We start from the raw sequence: 13228 nt of genomic DNA, 5'->3' as shown, positions 1-13228 counted from the left end.
CATCAGTGTTGTTGTGTAGGTTGACAGTAGGGTTCATCAGTGTTGTTGTGTAGGTTGACAGTAGGGTTCATCAGTGTTGTTGTGTAGGTTGACAGCAGGATTCATCAGTGTTGTTGTTGTTTGGTGCCATCGAGTCTATGCTGACTAATAGAGTCCCCATGTCACAGAGTAGAACTACCCCCATTGGGTTTCCTTGGCTGTAATCTTTAGGGAGCATGTTGCCAGGTCTCTTCTCCTGCAGAGCCGCTGGGTGGGTTTGAACCGCCAACCTTTCAGTTAACAGCTGAGTGCTTAACCACTGCACCACCAGGGCTCTTTGGGTTTATGAGTAGGGGAGTTCAATTACTGAACGTGAACTTCAAGAAAAGCAGTTCGGCAGTTGAGTACAATCATTTTGGTGAGCTTTGACAAGGTCCTCAGCAAGGGTGGTTGTGCTGGGGATGGAAAGGAGGAGATAGGCAGGTAGGAGGTGCTGCAGAGCATGGTCTTGGGTTACTCCTGTATCACTTGGTAAGTACATAAGAAACACAAACTTACTCTCCCGATGGGCTAAGGGAAAGATCTAATCTGGATGGGGTTTGCTGCACTATAAAGAAGTGCATTCTAGCATCAGGTATAATGATTTGGGAGCTACGTGTGGTTCTGATTGCCTGTGCTTTGCCTTTGTCCTCTGGCACAGGAAGTTGATGTGTGTAGATTCGCTCATCCATATTTGCAGTTCTGTCTGCATTGTGAGAGGTCTTTACTTGCTGGCTTGAGTGCTTATTTATATTTGAGTTCTCAGCATGATGCATGGTATCTAACTTTTTTTTTTTTTTAATAGAGGCAGAAATATTTAAGATGCAGAAATAGGTGCATCCTAGTGGCTCTGCTTCCGTTCTCGGTCTCAGCTGAGTTTTCATGGTCGTCCTGCTGCCAAGCTGTGTTCACTTTGAGTAAAGTGACCACTTTAAAAGTTTTATTAATAATGCTTTCATGTCTCACATCCTGGATTTAATAGGAGTATTTAGACTTTTTGTAATGAGCTGGGTCTTCATTCTACAACGATAGCATTAGAATGTCTGTGTTCTACAACCATGAAGTGTTCTTTAGCCCGTGCAGAATCTTAGGGAAAAGACGAAACCAAAACCAAATGAAACCCACTGCCGTCGAGTAGATTCCAACTCATAGCGACCCTGTAGGGCAGAGTAGAACTGCCCCATTGGGTTTCCAAGGCTGTAATCTTTATGGAAGGAGACGGCCACATCTTTCTTCCACGGAGCGGCTGGTGGGTTTGAACCATCAACCTTTCGGTTGACAGTCATGCGCTTTAACCACTTTGCCACCACAGCTCCTGAGGGAAAGGAGAGGGGCGATATTTAAGCATGAAGAATATTTTTCAAAATAGAAATGTAACAGTGAGCTGGTTCATCCTTTCTGACAATCCTGGATCCACGGGATCATTGGTGTGGGGTTTGCAGGCGCTTATTCTGATTAGTGGAGTTCCTGGGTGTTGCAACCAGTTAAACACTGGGCTACTAACCGAAAAGGTCGTGGTTCGAATCCACCCAGAGGCTCCTGGAAAGAAAGGTCTGGCGATCTGCTTGTGAAAGGTCACAGCTGTTGAGAACCCTGTGGAGCACAGTTCTACTCTGGCACACATGGGGTCGCCATGAGTCACGATCAACTTCACAGCAACTGGTTTTTTAATCCAGATTAGAACAAGGGGTCTGCTGGGGGGATCTGGTTGTAGGTGCACCTTTCCGGAAGTGCTGATCTACTCCGGGAGAGTCTCAGGATAAAATAATCACAGATCCACGGTGACCAAGGGCAGTGACTAAATAGTCATGGTTGGGTTTTCATTTGATATGTTTCCATCTGACATCTCTTCAGTTGGGTTCAAGTGTTTGGCATGCTCACAGCTGGCACTCAGATGCTTTTATGTCCTGATGCCTATGAACACAACCTGGTTGGTCAAACAAGAATAAAGAATGAGCCATCCCAGGGATTCGCACCGTCCTCATACCTTATGTTTGTAAGTTTGGATATTTCTGTATGTATAAGGCGGCAAATAATAATGCCACCGTGGGTGGGAACTGACTAGATGGCCACGGGAAGGAGCATAGTGAAGTCCGGGACGCCTCGCCCAGTGATTACAGCCCTTGACAGCTCGCAGGACATTCAGAATGGTCTTGAAGTACTAGAAACAGGCAAATCTCTTCTCAGGTCTGCTACCCCATATGTGCCCACGTGCCCATAACTTACCTGAATGAATCCTTTAAATGCGCTCTTGATGTTCCATTAGCCTTTTTTTTTTCTTTCCAAAGAAATTCATGTTCAGCTGCAAGGTAACTTCCTTGTGTGAAATGTGCAGGTCCGTCAGCCATAAAAAACATTAATGCGTAATACACAAACAAAACCTATGCTCTTCTTGCCGAAAATGGCAAAAGAAAAAAGAAAGGACTTTAGTCTTTGCCTTCCAAAGGGAGAAAACATGAATCTTGCATTTTTATTTTTGATGCCTTTTTGCCTTCAAACGTATGAGATGACTATTAATGCCCATATTCACAGCAGGGACAGGAGGGAAATGGTAGTAAATCGTAAAACACATTTACATTATAACAAGGCCCATGGAAGCATTGTAATTCACGCAGTTATTTCAACAGAGCTTTGGACTCCCTCCAATTTAATTTTCTGAAGTTGGGCTGTGCAGCTGGGTCATTCCTGGTCTAATCTGGGAAGTGTATCTCTTAAGGCCGTGGATCAGAACGCCGGCCTCCCAGCTGTCACCGAGGAGCATCATTTACAGCCACTGAGGTCTGAGGGCAGAGCATCAGCATCACTTGATGTGGACACAGCAGTCCAGCTAGCTTCATCAATTTAGTTGCAAGAAGCAATAATCAATATTTCATGTTTAGTGATGCAAAGCTAAAATTAGTATAGATTTTATGTCTTCTACTTTTCCAAATTATGCAAACATTGTAACCCCTTTTTTAGTGCCCTTATTATACTTCCATTTAAAAAAGGGCAGTGGGAGGGGGTTTTGGAAGCCTGGTGATGGTTAATGGAATGATAGAATAGTCAAAAGTGTCTGGTGTAATTTTGGTTTTTAACTTTCGTTAAGTAGTTACCCTTAGGTTAATATGAAATTATTCCCAACGCCAAAAAAAAAAAAAAAAAGGATGTGTGTAAGTGGCGCAGGTTTTGTACCCACGGCAGGCAATGAAGTAAATTGCCGATTGAACTCACAATTTACCTTGAATGACCCGGGACGTGCTGGGAATAAAGTGGCCGGGGTGTGAGCCAGAAAGTTAAAGGGTAGCGTTTAGCACAAGTGCACTTTAGAGAAAAAAGCAATTTTGAGTGGATTTCTGATTTTAAATCTGTCAAAAGAGCATACCCTGATTGTTTAGACAGTAGAAGTGGTAGAGACAGAAAATAAACAAGGCCGGTGTTTTATACCTGGGCAGGTCGAATGGCTGAGTAAGAGCAGCAGAGCTGAGCTTGTCTGCCGTCTTAGCTATGTGCCGCCGTCTGTGACAGGAGAAGACCCTGCAGGATTAGGGTGGGAGGGGGCAACCGGACGCCAGAAGAACAGAATTCAGTACCCACCATCCCGCCAATAGTTCATGCCCAAGTTCAGAACAACTCCTGTGACATTGGGAAGCATGGGCTGTGGCAAGTAGTAAATCAATTATTCATGATAACAGTATAGCCTACATTTCCTCACCATTCATAATACAGATTTCATTTGGAGAAATGAGATTAAGGAATATAGAATGCTGTGTGTCTGGGTTGTGTTTGAATAATTCAACTTTTACTTTGCAGAGGGGCTTAGCCCAAATTTCAAAAAAGACAGATGTTAAATAGAACATGGTAGAAATTGTCCCATTATCTGGAGAATCAAAATGAGCCAGAAAGTTGGCTTCCCTTAGGTTAGGGCAGCTCTGCTTATGGGGTCAGCCATCAAAGCAGACATGCTCTTCTGTTAATTAGTATGGTTATTGATTAATTAATATGATGACTGCTTAATTAATATTATTATTAATTAATTAATATGATTAACCTAGTATGTTGGATTATAAAAGAGGAATCTCAGTGATAGGGCCAAAAAAAGCGAATGTAGGATCCTTGGAACATGGCAGTCAGGTCTAGGCAGAAGGCAGGCAACCCAGTTAAAAGGTGATTGAAAAGAGTTTCACAAAGTGACTGTTTACAAAGTTGTGGGTAGGGTGTAGGAAAAGCCACAAGGGATGGTGAAGCTTCTGGGTCTAGCAGTAGTTGGAAGGTACAAAGGAAGAAGAGGGGAGGGAAGATCTTAAAGGGATGAAAGAAGGGAGAAATTACAGGAATATGGCAAGAACAACAGACATGAGGGAGACCCCTCGAGGGAGCTGTGGCTGTCAGAGGAGAAACTCAGTTCCTGCTAACCTTCCCCAGCAAGAGAAGGGAGCAAAGAGAATAAACACTCCAACTTCTGTCTTCTTCCACCATCTTATCTCATGCCAGTGTCTCCCACTGCATAACCGTTGCCGTCAAGTCAAATTTGACTCATAAAGACCCTACAGATCAGAGTAGAACTGCCCCGTAGGGTTTCCAAGACTGTAATCTTTACAGAAGCAGACTGCCACATCTTTCTCTTGCAAAGTGGATGGTGGGTTTGAACTGCTGACCTTTCAGTTAGCAGCTGAGCACTTTAACCACTGCCTCACCAATGCATGAACCCTACCAAAATCCACAGAACAAAGGGCCCTGGTTGATAAAGTCCAGAATTACCAGCTTCCTTAGTAAGGCACAGAGAAGAGTGGAGAAGAGTGAAGAGTACATCAGAGAGGCAGGGAATAACCCGCACAGGACATAATAAAATTTCCTGCAATCGTTTGAGCCATTAAGCTACTATGATTTCTTTTCATCTTAATCAGAACAATGCATTCAATTCATCTATTCCACAAATATTTGCTGAATACCTCCCAAGTGCCTCCTTTTAGGAATAGGGACCAGGGTGAATAAGTCACCAACCCTGGAGCTTGCGGGAGGAGGCAGATAGAGAGGTAATGCTGTAACTGCAGGTTGCTGGAGAAGCAGAGGGACGATGCATCCAACCCATCTGTAGCATTAGGAGAACCAGTATGGGGGAGGGGAGAGTCGGGAAGCTTCCTGAAAGGAGAATGCGAGTCAGCCAGAAGAACAGTTGCAAATGCATTGTCTTTGGATGTCCAGGAAGACAGCATGTGAGTTCTGGGTTACATGAAGTTCCATATGACCAGACAGAGATGGGGTGTGAGAGCTGGTAGGGGTGAATTAGCTAAGTGGGAGAGGCAAGCTGGGTCTTGTCACACAGAGCTTGACTGAGGAGTTTGATATCTGTCCTGAAAGCACCAGGAGCTGTTGACAGTTTTTAGCAGGAAAATGGCATTGCCAGCTGTGAAATCAGAGGTTCCTGGGACCGGCGGGAGGCACTAGTGATGGGTGCCTCCATTGTGTGTCCGTTTTTAACAGTAAATTAAAACGCAGAGTGAAGGCCTGTTGAGCCAGCTGACTTCCTTATCCATCTCCTAGGAAACGAGGACATGGTTTGGAACTCCCAGGCCGATGGAATTGTTTTTGTATAGTTAGCTTAAATAACCCAATGATGAAATCAGTCCTCCGGATTGTCAGCAGAGAAGCTGTTCAGAAAGCTCTCGTCAGTCGTTGACCTTATGTTTAATATGATTTCCTACAACCTGGGTGGCTGGTCTGAGTAAAGCGCTGCATTAGAGCCCTCCCCACCCATCCAGCTCCCTGCAGAGAAAGAACCAAGACAAAAAGAGTGGCTGGCAGAGTGCAAAACCCCTTTCCTTCCTGTCCCCCCAGCCCCAGGGAAGCAGAAAAGAAGAAACTTTGACATGGATACATTTTAGAGAAGAAAGTGCCAGGACTACCAACAGCTCAGTCCCTTTGCTAATCCCAACACAGCAGATAAAGAAGAAAGAGTTTATGACCTCAAAATTCACCTGCCCTTTCAAGAATAGCTGAGAATTCTCATTCAACCAATTTCCTTTGTATAAAAGCAGCTTTAAGCCTGACCCTTTATATGATATGACCTGGATTTACTGATTATGCCGTTGGAGGTGGATGGAATGTGATGCAGGATTAGGTGGACAGATGGGGAAAAATAGAAGAAAGATGTGGAGATTTGTTCTTAGAAAAAGGAACGAGGTCTATAGGGTTGAAGAGTAGGTTCAACCCTGAAAATACAGTGCCATATATGAGATAGAGAAGGGTGCTCTCTCCGTCTGTCTGTCTTTCTACCCATTTGTCATGTATGCTCTGCCTTTATGGCATTTCTCTGACTTCCTGTGAAAAGCACGTGTATGTAATAAAAGAGTTAAAATAAAAATGCTCACACATCATGCAGTGAAAGAGGGAGAATAATTGTACTAGCTGTCTGGACAGAATAGCTATGGCAATTGAATAGTCAGTTTAGCTTAAGCTGCTTGGCAGCCAAGACAAAATAAACAACCTCGGTAAGATTTATGGGTTATGATTGTTGATGAAAAGAAGTGTACTACTGCATCAAAAGGAACAGATATCTCCCTGGTATTAAATTCTAAAGTGAATTTCACATTTGTTCCTTTATATAAGAGAGGCCTAGTAGGAAAATGGACAGTGTCTTCCACAGCAATTTTGCAGAAGATGCAGAAATGTTTTTCATGTGAGATTTGTTATACCAATGTTCAATATAAAACCAGTAGTCTTTAATAAAAATGAACTGACACCCATGACCTACTTTCTCCTAGTCTTCTGCCAAAACAAAACAAGCAAAAAAAACAATGACGGCAACAAGAAAAATCAAGCACTGTCCAGTTCTGATCTTTTATACTTCTATGGCTTATCTAGTTAGAGTTTTTGTTCAGTAGGCCTAGGTTATGCCTTAAACTGTCACTTTTGAGTTAGAATTCTTTCAACTGTAAAAAACAAAAATTTCAACCAAAAATTATGTAAGCAAACGAGAGAATCTACTGGTTCACAAAGCTGAAAAGTCCAGCAATATACTGGTTTCAAGATTTATTTTGATCTAGAAGTTCACAGCATCAACAGGCCCTAGCTCCTTGACTCTGTTTTCCTTTTGTCTTCATCCTCTTTGGCGTGTTATCTGTTTTTTTCCAGTTAGATGCTTTCACATCAACAAATATTTCTATAGCAACTGCAGGTTTCACATTGTCACATACCGAAATCCAGAGGAAGAAACAGAAATTTCTCCAAATACTGAACTAAAGTTTAAACAGTAAACATTGATTGAACCACTATATGTGCTGGGCACTATTCTAGGTGCTGAGAATACAGTGACATCTACATGACAAAGCCTGCTTTCACGGGGGTCACGATCTACTAGAGGGAGACAAGTAATAACAAAAATGTAATGTATTAAGAAGTGATGAAGGTCATAAAGGAATGAATGAAAATGAAGCGTGTGAGTGGATAGTGAGTAATGAGTGACTTTTCTTCTTCATTTGTTTTAATTGTGGCAAAACTATATATAACAAAACATTTGTCAGTTCAACAATTTTTACATGTATAATTCAGTGATATTGATTACATTCATCAGGTTTTACAACCATTGCCACTATCCTTTTCCAAATTATTCCCCCAGGTGGGTGACATTTTGATAGCTTGGCTTTTCTGAGAGGACAGTATCTGAGCAGAGAGCTGACTGATGTGAGGGAGCGAGCCATGGGAGCTTATGGAGAACCAGCATTCTGTGCAGAGGGAGCAGCAAAGACAAATAATCTGAAGCAGGAATAAGCATGACTGATTCTAAAATACCCTATGCCAGTATGGCTAGAGAGGAGTCAGCAGGGGACAGAAGGAGATCAGGTCGGGAGATAGGTGGGGATTATTTTACATAGATCTCTGCAGGCTGCGGTGATGAGCTTGGATTTTATTCCAAGAGTGGTGGAAAACCACTGGACGTATGAATAGCAATACATAAATTGTATTTGTCTAACTACAATGACGAAGCCCTAGTAGTGAAGTGGTTAAGAGCTCAGGCTGCTAACTAAAAGGTTGGCAGGTCGAAATCCTATGGGGCAGTTCTTCTCTGTCCTGTAGGGTTGCTATGAGTCAGAATTGAATTGACGGCACCCAACAACAACAACTACAATGCCTGAAATAAATCAGCAGGTTGGTCTTCTTACATGACAAAATTTTCAGATGTTGGCAGATCAGATGTTGGCAGCTTCACAATTCCTCAAAGTCCCAGGCCCCTTTTAACTTTCTGTTTTGCTATCCTTAGTGTGTAGTTTTCTCTTTATGGGTGCAAGATGGTATCTCATGATGATAATCCAGGCAGGAAGAAGTGGGAAGAGCAAATATTACAGGCCACATGCCAGTTGAATCTGTACCTGTGTATCAGAAAACCAACAGCTTTTACAGAAGTCCCGTTCGGTAGATTTATGCTTACATACCCATATGGAGAAAAATGAACCTCAACCCCTACTTCACATCATACACAAAAATTAATTTCAGATTGATAAAGCTATAAAAGTTCTGGAAGAAAATATAGGAGATTATCTCCTTGGGAGGTATAAGCAGTTAACATGCTCAGCTGCTAACTGAAATGTTGGCGACTTGAGTCCACCCAGAAGTGCCTCAGAAAAAGGCCTGATGATCTGCTTTTGAAAATTAAGCCATCAAAAACCCTATGGAGCACAGTTGTACCCTGACTCGTATGGGGTAACCATGAGCTGGAATCAACACAATGGCAACTGGATTTTATCTCTGCAGCATTGGAGTAGGCAGATGTTTCTTAGACGGGACACAGAAAACACCAAACAGCAAAAATAAATAAAACAATAAATTGTATCTCATCAAAGGGAAAAACTTCACATTGAATGACCTTGTTAAGAAAGTGAATAGGTGAACCACTGGCTGGGAGAAAATATTAAAAATATATCTGACAAAGTACTTGTACCCAAAAATATGTAAAGAACCCCACAACTCAATAAATAAAAGATATACAACCCAGTTTTAAAAAATGAGCAAAATATTTAAACAGACACTTAACAAAGGAAGATAAATGAATGTCCAGTAAACATAAGAAAAGGTGCTCAACATCATTAATCATCAGAGAAATGCGTAACTGGGTAAATAGTGATGTCATTTGCTAAATGAGTGGGGAAGAAGCAAGTTTCAGGGAGAGGACACAGGCAGGGAGACCAAAACTTTGGATTTGAACTTGAGATGCCTTTTAGAACTGCACATGGACCTGTTGAGTAGGCAGGTGAATGTACGAGACTGGAATTTAGAAGAGAGGCTAGACTGGAAATACAAATTTAAAGCCCTGGGACTGGATGGGATCTCCTGAGTGAGGATAGAGAAGAGGACAGATTCCTGGAGCACACCAGCGTTTAGCTATTGGGAGGATGAGAACAATCCAGAAGAGACTGGAGAATTCTGCAATAGCAGAGGAGGAGAACCAAGGGGAGGTAGTTCTGAAGGCCAGGTGAAGAACTTGTTCTAAGAAAGAAGAGGTGGTTGACTCTGTCTAATACTGTTGAGGGTTTAGTAGGTGAGTTATCACTGGATGTTTGTACGTGGATACAAATGATCCAGGCTATGTGGAGAAATAGACGGGTCGGGAGAAGAAGGGATGATTGCAGGGCCCACGTCTTTGTGTAAGCAAGGAGGAGTGAGATTCTGTCTGTAAGTGGAGGTAGATGGATGCAGGGACAGTTTACCCATGACAACAGGAGGGAAGACCAGTATGTAGGCACAGAAGCAAATGTGTTTGTAAATTTAGGGGTGGAAGATAAAGTAATTCTCTTCTGATACAGCAGGAGGCAGAGTCATTGCCTGAGCATGAGAAGGGTGGAGGCAGTGTTGGAGGTTTGAAGAGACAGAAGGAATGTGAAGTAGCAGTCTCAGAGAGCATGGGAGTGAATGCGCTATAGACTGTAGTAGGATTTTCCGTCATAGGTGAGAGGTAAGAACATACTTTATATTGTCATGAATTTAAAAGGAAACAAGTCAGCGTGATTTTTTGTTTTTCTTTGGTGCAAATGCACAGTGGCAGGAGGTTGGTTTTAGGATTTTTCCAGGCAAGAATAATGGCAGGATAGAGGGCAAGGGAGTTGAGACTTCGCAAAGATATGCATGCATAACCCATTGCGGTTGAATCGATTCCGACTCATAGCAACCCTATAGGACAACAGAGTAGAACTGCCCCATTGGATTTTCAAGGAGCAGCTGGTGGATTCGAACTGCTGACCTTTTGGTTAGCAGCCAAACGCTTAACCATGCGCCACCAGGACTCCACAGGAGTGGCTATAAGAAAAGATTGTAGAATCTAAGCCAAGTAGGAGAGACTCTAGGATAGGAGGGAGGCAAGCGACGGTGAAAACGTGGTCAGGTCATGGATTGGAGGCCCTAATAGGATCAGAGAATTGCTGGAGGGGTGCAGTGGATAAGAGGTGGTGGTCAGAGTGTGGTTTTGAAATCTTGGTTTGGGAGGTTGCCTAACTATTGGTAGTGGCAAGGTCTAGAGTTTGACAGTGGGAGTGGATAAGAGAATAGAGACAGAACACAAATCCTGAGAAGGAAGGAGGTCAAGGAAAGAGGCCAGGGGTTGACTGGGTCAACCACGTGAATGTTGAAATCATCAGGAATGATGGCAAAATGAGCAGAGGGCCAGGAGCAAATGCTTCTTGGATGAGTCAAGTGATCAGGAGGAGGGTTTTACCATGGATGGTGGGTGGGGCAGGCTGCTGGCATGTTTTCAGTGGAGCTGAGGTTTTGTAGGGAGTGGGGAGGGTCTGAAAACAGCAATGAGAGGCAAGAAGGGTCTCTATCTCTCCTCCAGACTTTGTAGTGTGTAGCATGTGGGGAAGAGCTGGTCACCTCTTAAGAGGTCTGCAGTGGATGTGTGTTCAGGGACATAGCCAAGTTTGTCATCAGCAAAACCCTCTCTATATTAAACCTCTTTTCTATACATTTCTTTGATATTCTTGCTCTAACAAAAATGTAGTTGCCAGGGTTCAGTTAGAACAAGATAATTAAGGGAATGTCGTCAAAGGCTGAGGAGACTGAGGGTTTTGCTGACGACAGACTGTGAATTCCAGAGGGTTCGGTGGGAAGACTGGAGGGGTTGGGGACAGGCGGCCGGTTGGGTCAGCTTCTGGAAGGTACAGTGCGGTATGCGACGAAGGAGACTGGGTACTGGGGATGCTAGGAGACTCGGGCATCTGGTAGCTTATAAGCACACAGGAACAGTTTTGATGGCCTTTTGGGGTCGAATGAGCACTAATTGAGGCTTCTTCTTGGAACTGGTCCTTCCAGTAACTTGTGGTGGTGAGGCACGTGGTGTGACCTTGGTCAGTGTGGTGTCCCAGGAGCTGAGTTCTGTGGCCCTTCTTTTTTTGAGAAGACTGGAGACAAGCGTTCTCATCAGGAAGCTGGACCAACGTATGTCACATGCCACCCCTGCTCCAATCACTGAGGCTGGCGGAGTGGGATTACAGAGGCTGTGTGTGTGTGTGTTTGCCTGAGATTCAAGGGAAGAGTGTGTGTGTGTGCCTGAGATTCAAGGGAAGAGTGTGTGTGTGTGTGTGTGTGTGTGTGCCTGAGATTCATGGGAAGAGTGTGTGTTTGCCTGATATTCAGGGGGATGTGTGTGTGTGTGTGTGTCTGAGATTCAGAGGAGGAGTGTGTGTGTGTGTATGTGTGCACACCTGAGATTCAGGGGAGATGTGTGTGTATGTGCCTGAGATTCAATGTGTGTGTGTGTGTGCATGCCTGAGATTCAGGGGGAATGTGTGTGTGTGTCCCTGAAATTCAGGAGGGATGTGTGTGTGTGTGTGCCTGAGATTCAAGGTGTGTGTGTATATGTGTGTGTGCATGTGCCTTAGATTAAGGGGAGATGTGTGTGTGTGCCTGAGATTCAGGGGAGGAGTGTGTGTGTGTGTATGTGTGCACACCTGAGATTAAGGGGAGATGTGTGTGTGTCCCTGAGATTCAGGAGGGCTGTGTGTGTACACCTGAGATTCAAGGTGTGTGTGTGTGTGTGTGTGCGCCTGAGATTCAGGGGAGGAATGTGTGGTGTGTGTACACCTGAGATTCAAGGTGTGTGTGTGTGTGTGTGTGCGCCTGAGATTCAGGGGAGGAATGTGTGTGTGTGCATACCTGACACTCAGGTGTGTGTGTGTGTGTGTGCGCGTGCCTGAGATTCAGGGGGGATGTGTGTGTGCGTATGTGTGCCTGAGATTCGGGGAGGGGTGTGTATGTGTGTGTGTGCAAGCATTTGGGTGCACCTGAGCACTTGGGTACAGGGAAAGAGATGGGAACAGTTGCCAAGACATGAGAGAGAATGGTTGCTGGATCACCAGACCCGGCACTTGCTCATCAGAGTCCCCACCCGGCAACCAGCAAACATGGGATGCTATTGACAGAGTAAACTTGGGAAGAGTGTTGGTGGATCCCTAGAAACATAGCCCCACTCTGGGGAAATAATAGGAAGCATTTCTTCAGTGATTATAGAAAGCACACAATCTGAGTGGCAGTATTATTTGATCAATGATCAAATTGTATTGTGTGTTTAGATGCTTATCCATCACAAAGTGCAGAACTGTTAAAAGTGTGTTCTCCCGATTTTGCTAACAATTGCACTCCAGTGTTGTTGTCCATAAATACACGGGGTCCATTTGTAAGATACTTTTTTCTTTTTCACAGGAAGAACTGAAAAGATTGCAGAACCCTTTAGAACAAGTTAATGATGGAAAATATTTACTGGAAAAGTAAGTAAAAATTACTAAAGGAAGTTACATTATTTGCAAGGTCGAGGAGCTTGCGTGAAAAAACCATCTGGCAAGGCAAAAATGAATAAGTACGTTTGACACTTTCTAATGATATCATTGGGGTCAGGGCACAGAAATGTGGCTAAGCTGACATACAGTTAGATAAATTTAGAGCTAGCTGAACAATGATGTGAACTGTACTGATTAATGGAGTAATATGACCCTTGGAAGATGTCTTTGGTGGTGTGTCTGAGGGCTGGAAACCTAACAGTGCCCTGCAGTGATGTGTAGAGAAGACAGAGGCATTAACAGTTGCAAAAAGTGAACACTAAGCATGAACATTCAAAATAGCACTGCAGAATGGAACCAAACTGAGGAAAGGAAAGCAGGAAGGAAGGAGGATGAGAGGGAGGGAGGAAGAAAGCAAGGAAAAGGAAGGAGGGAAGAAAGAGATGAAACTGAACAGAGACAAAAGTCTT

At 43.7% G+C, this 13228-nt stretch overlaps 1 protein-coding gene across 1 annotated transcript in view; it reads left to right on the top strand.

Moving 5' to 3' along the window:
• Positions 1 to 13228, top strand: part of IQCJ (IQ motif containing J) — a 217759-nt gene that overhangs the window by 186491 nt on the left and 18040 nt on the right. The window contains exon 2 of the mRNA XM_023733858.1: positions 12685 to 12749. Coding sequence (XP_023589626.1) covers positions 12685 to 12749 — 65 coding nt within the window. The remainder of the gene's footprint in view (positions 1 to 12684; positions 12750 to 13228) is intronic.

The sequence above is a fragment of the Trichechus manatus genome, unplaced genomic scaffold (assembly GCF_000243295.1).
Source record: "Trichechus manatus latirostris isolate Lorelei unplaced genomic scaffold, TriManLat1.0 scaffold00062, whole genome shotgun sequence".
Taxonomy (NCBI): Eukaryota; Metazoa; Chordata; class Mammalia; order Sirenia; family Trichechidae; genus Trichechus; species Trichechus manatus.
This window is presented reverse-complemented; position numbering and strand designations above follow the sequence as displayed.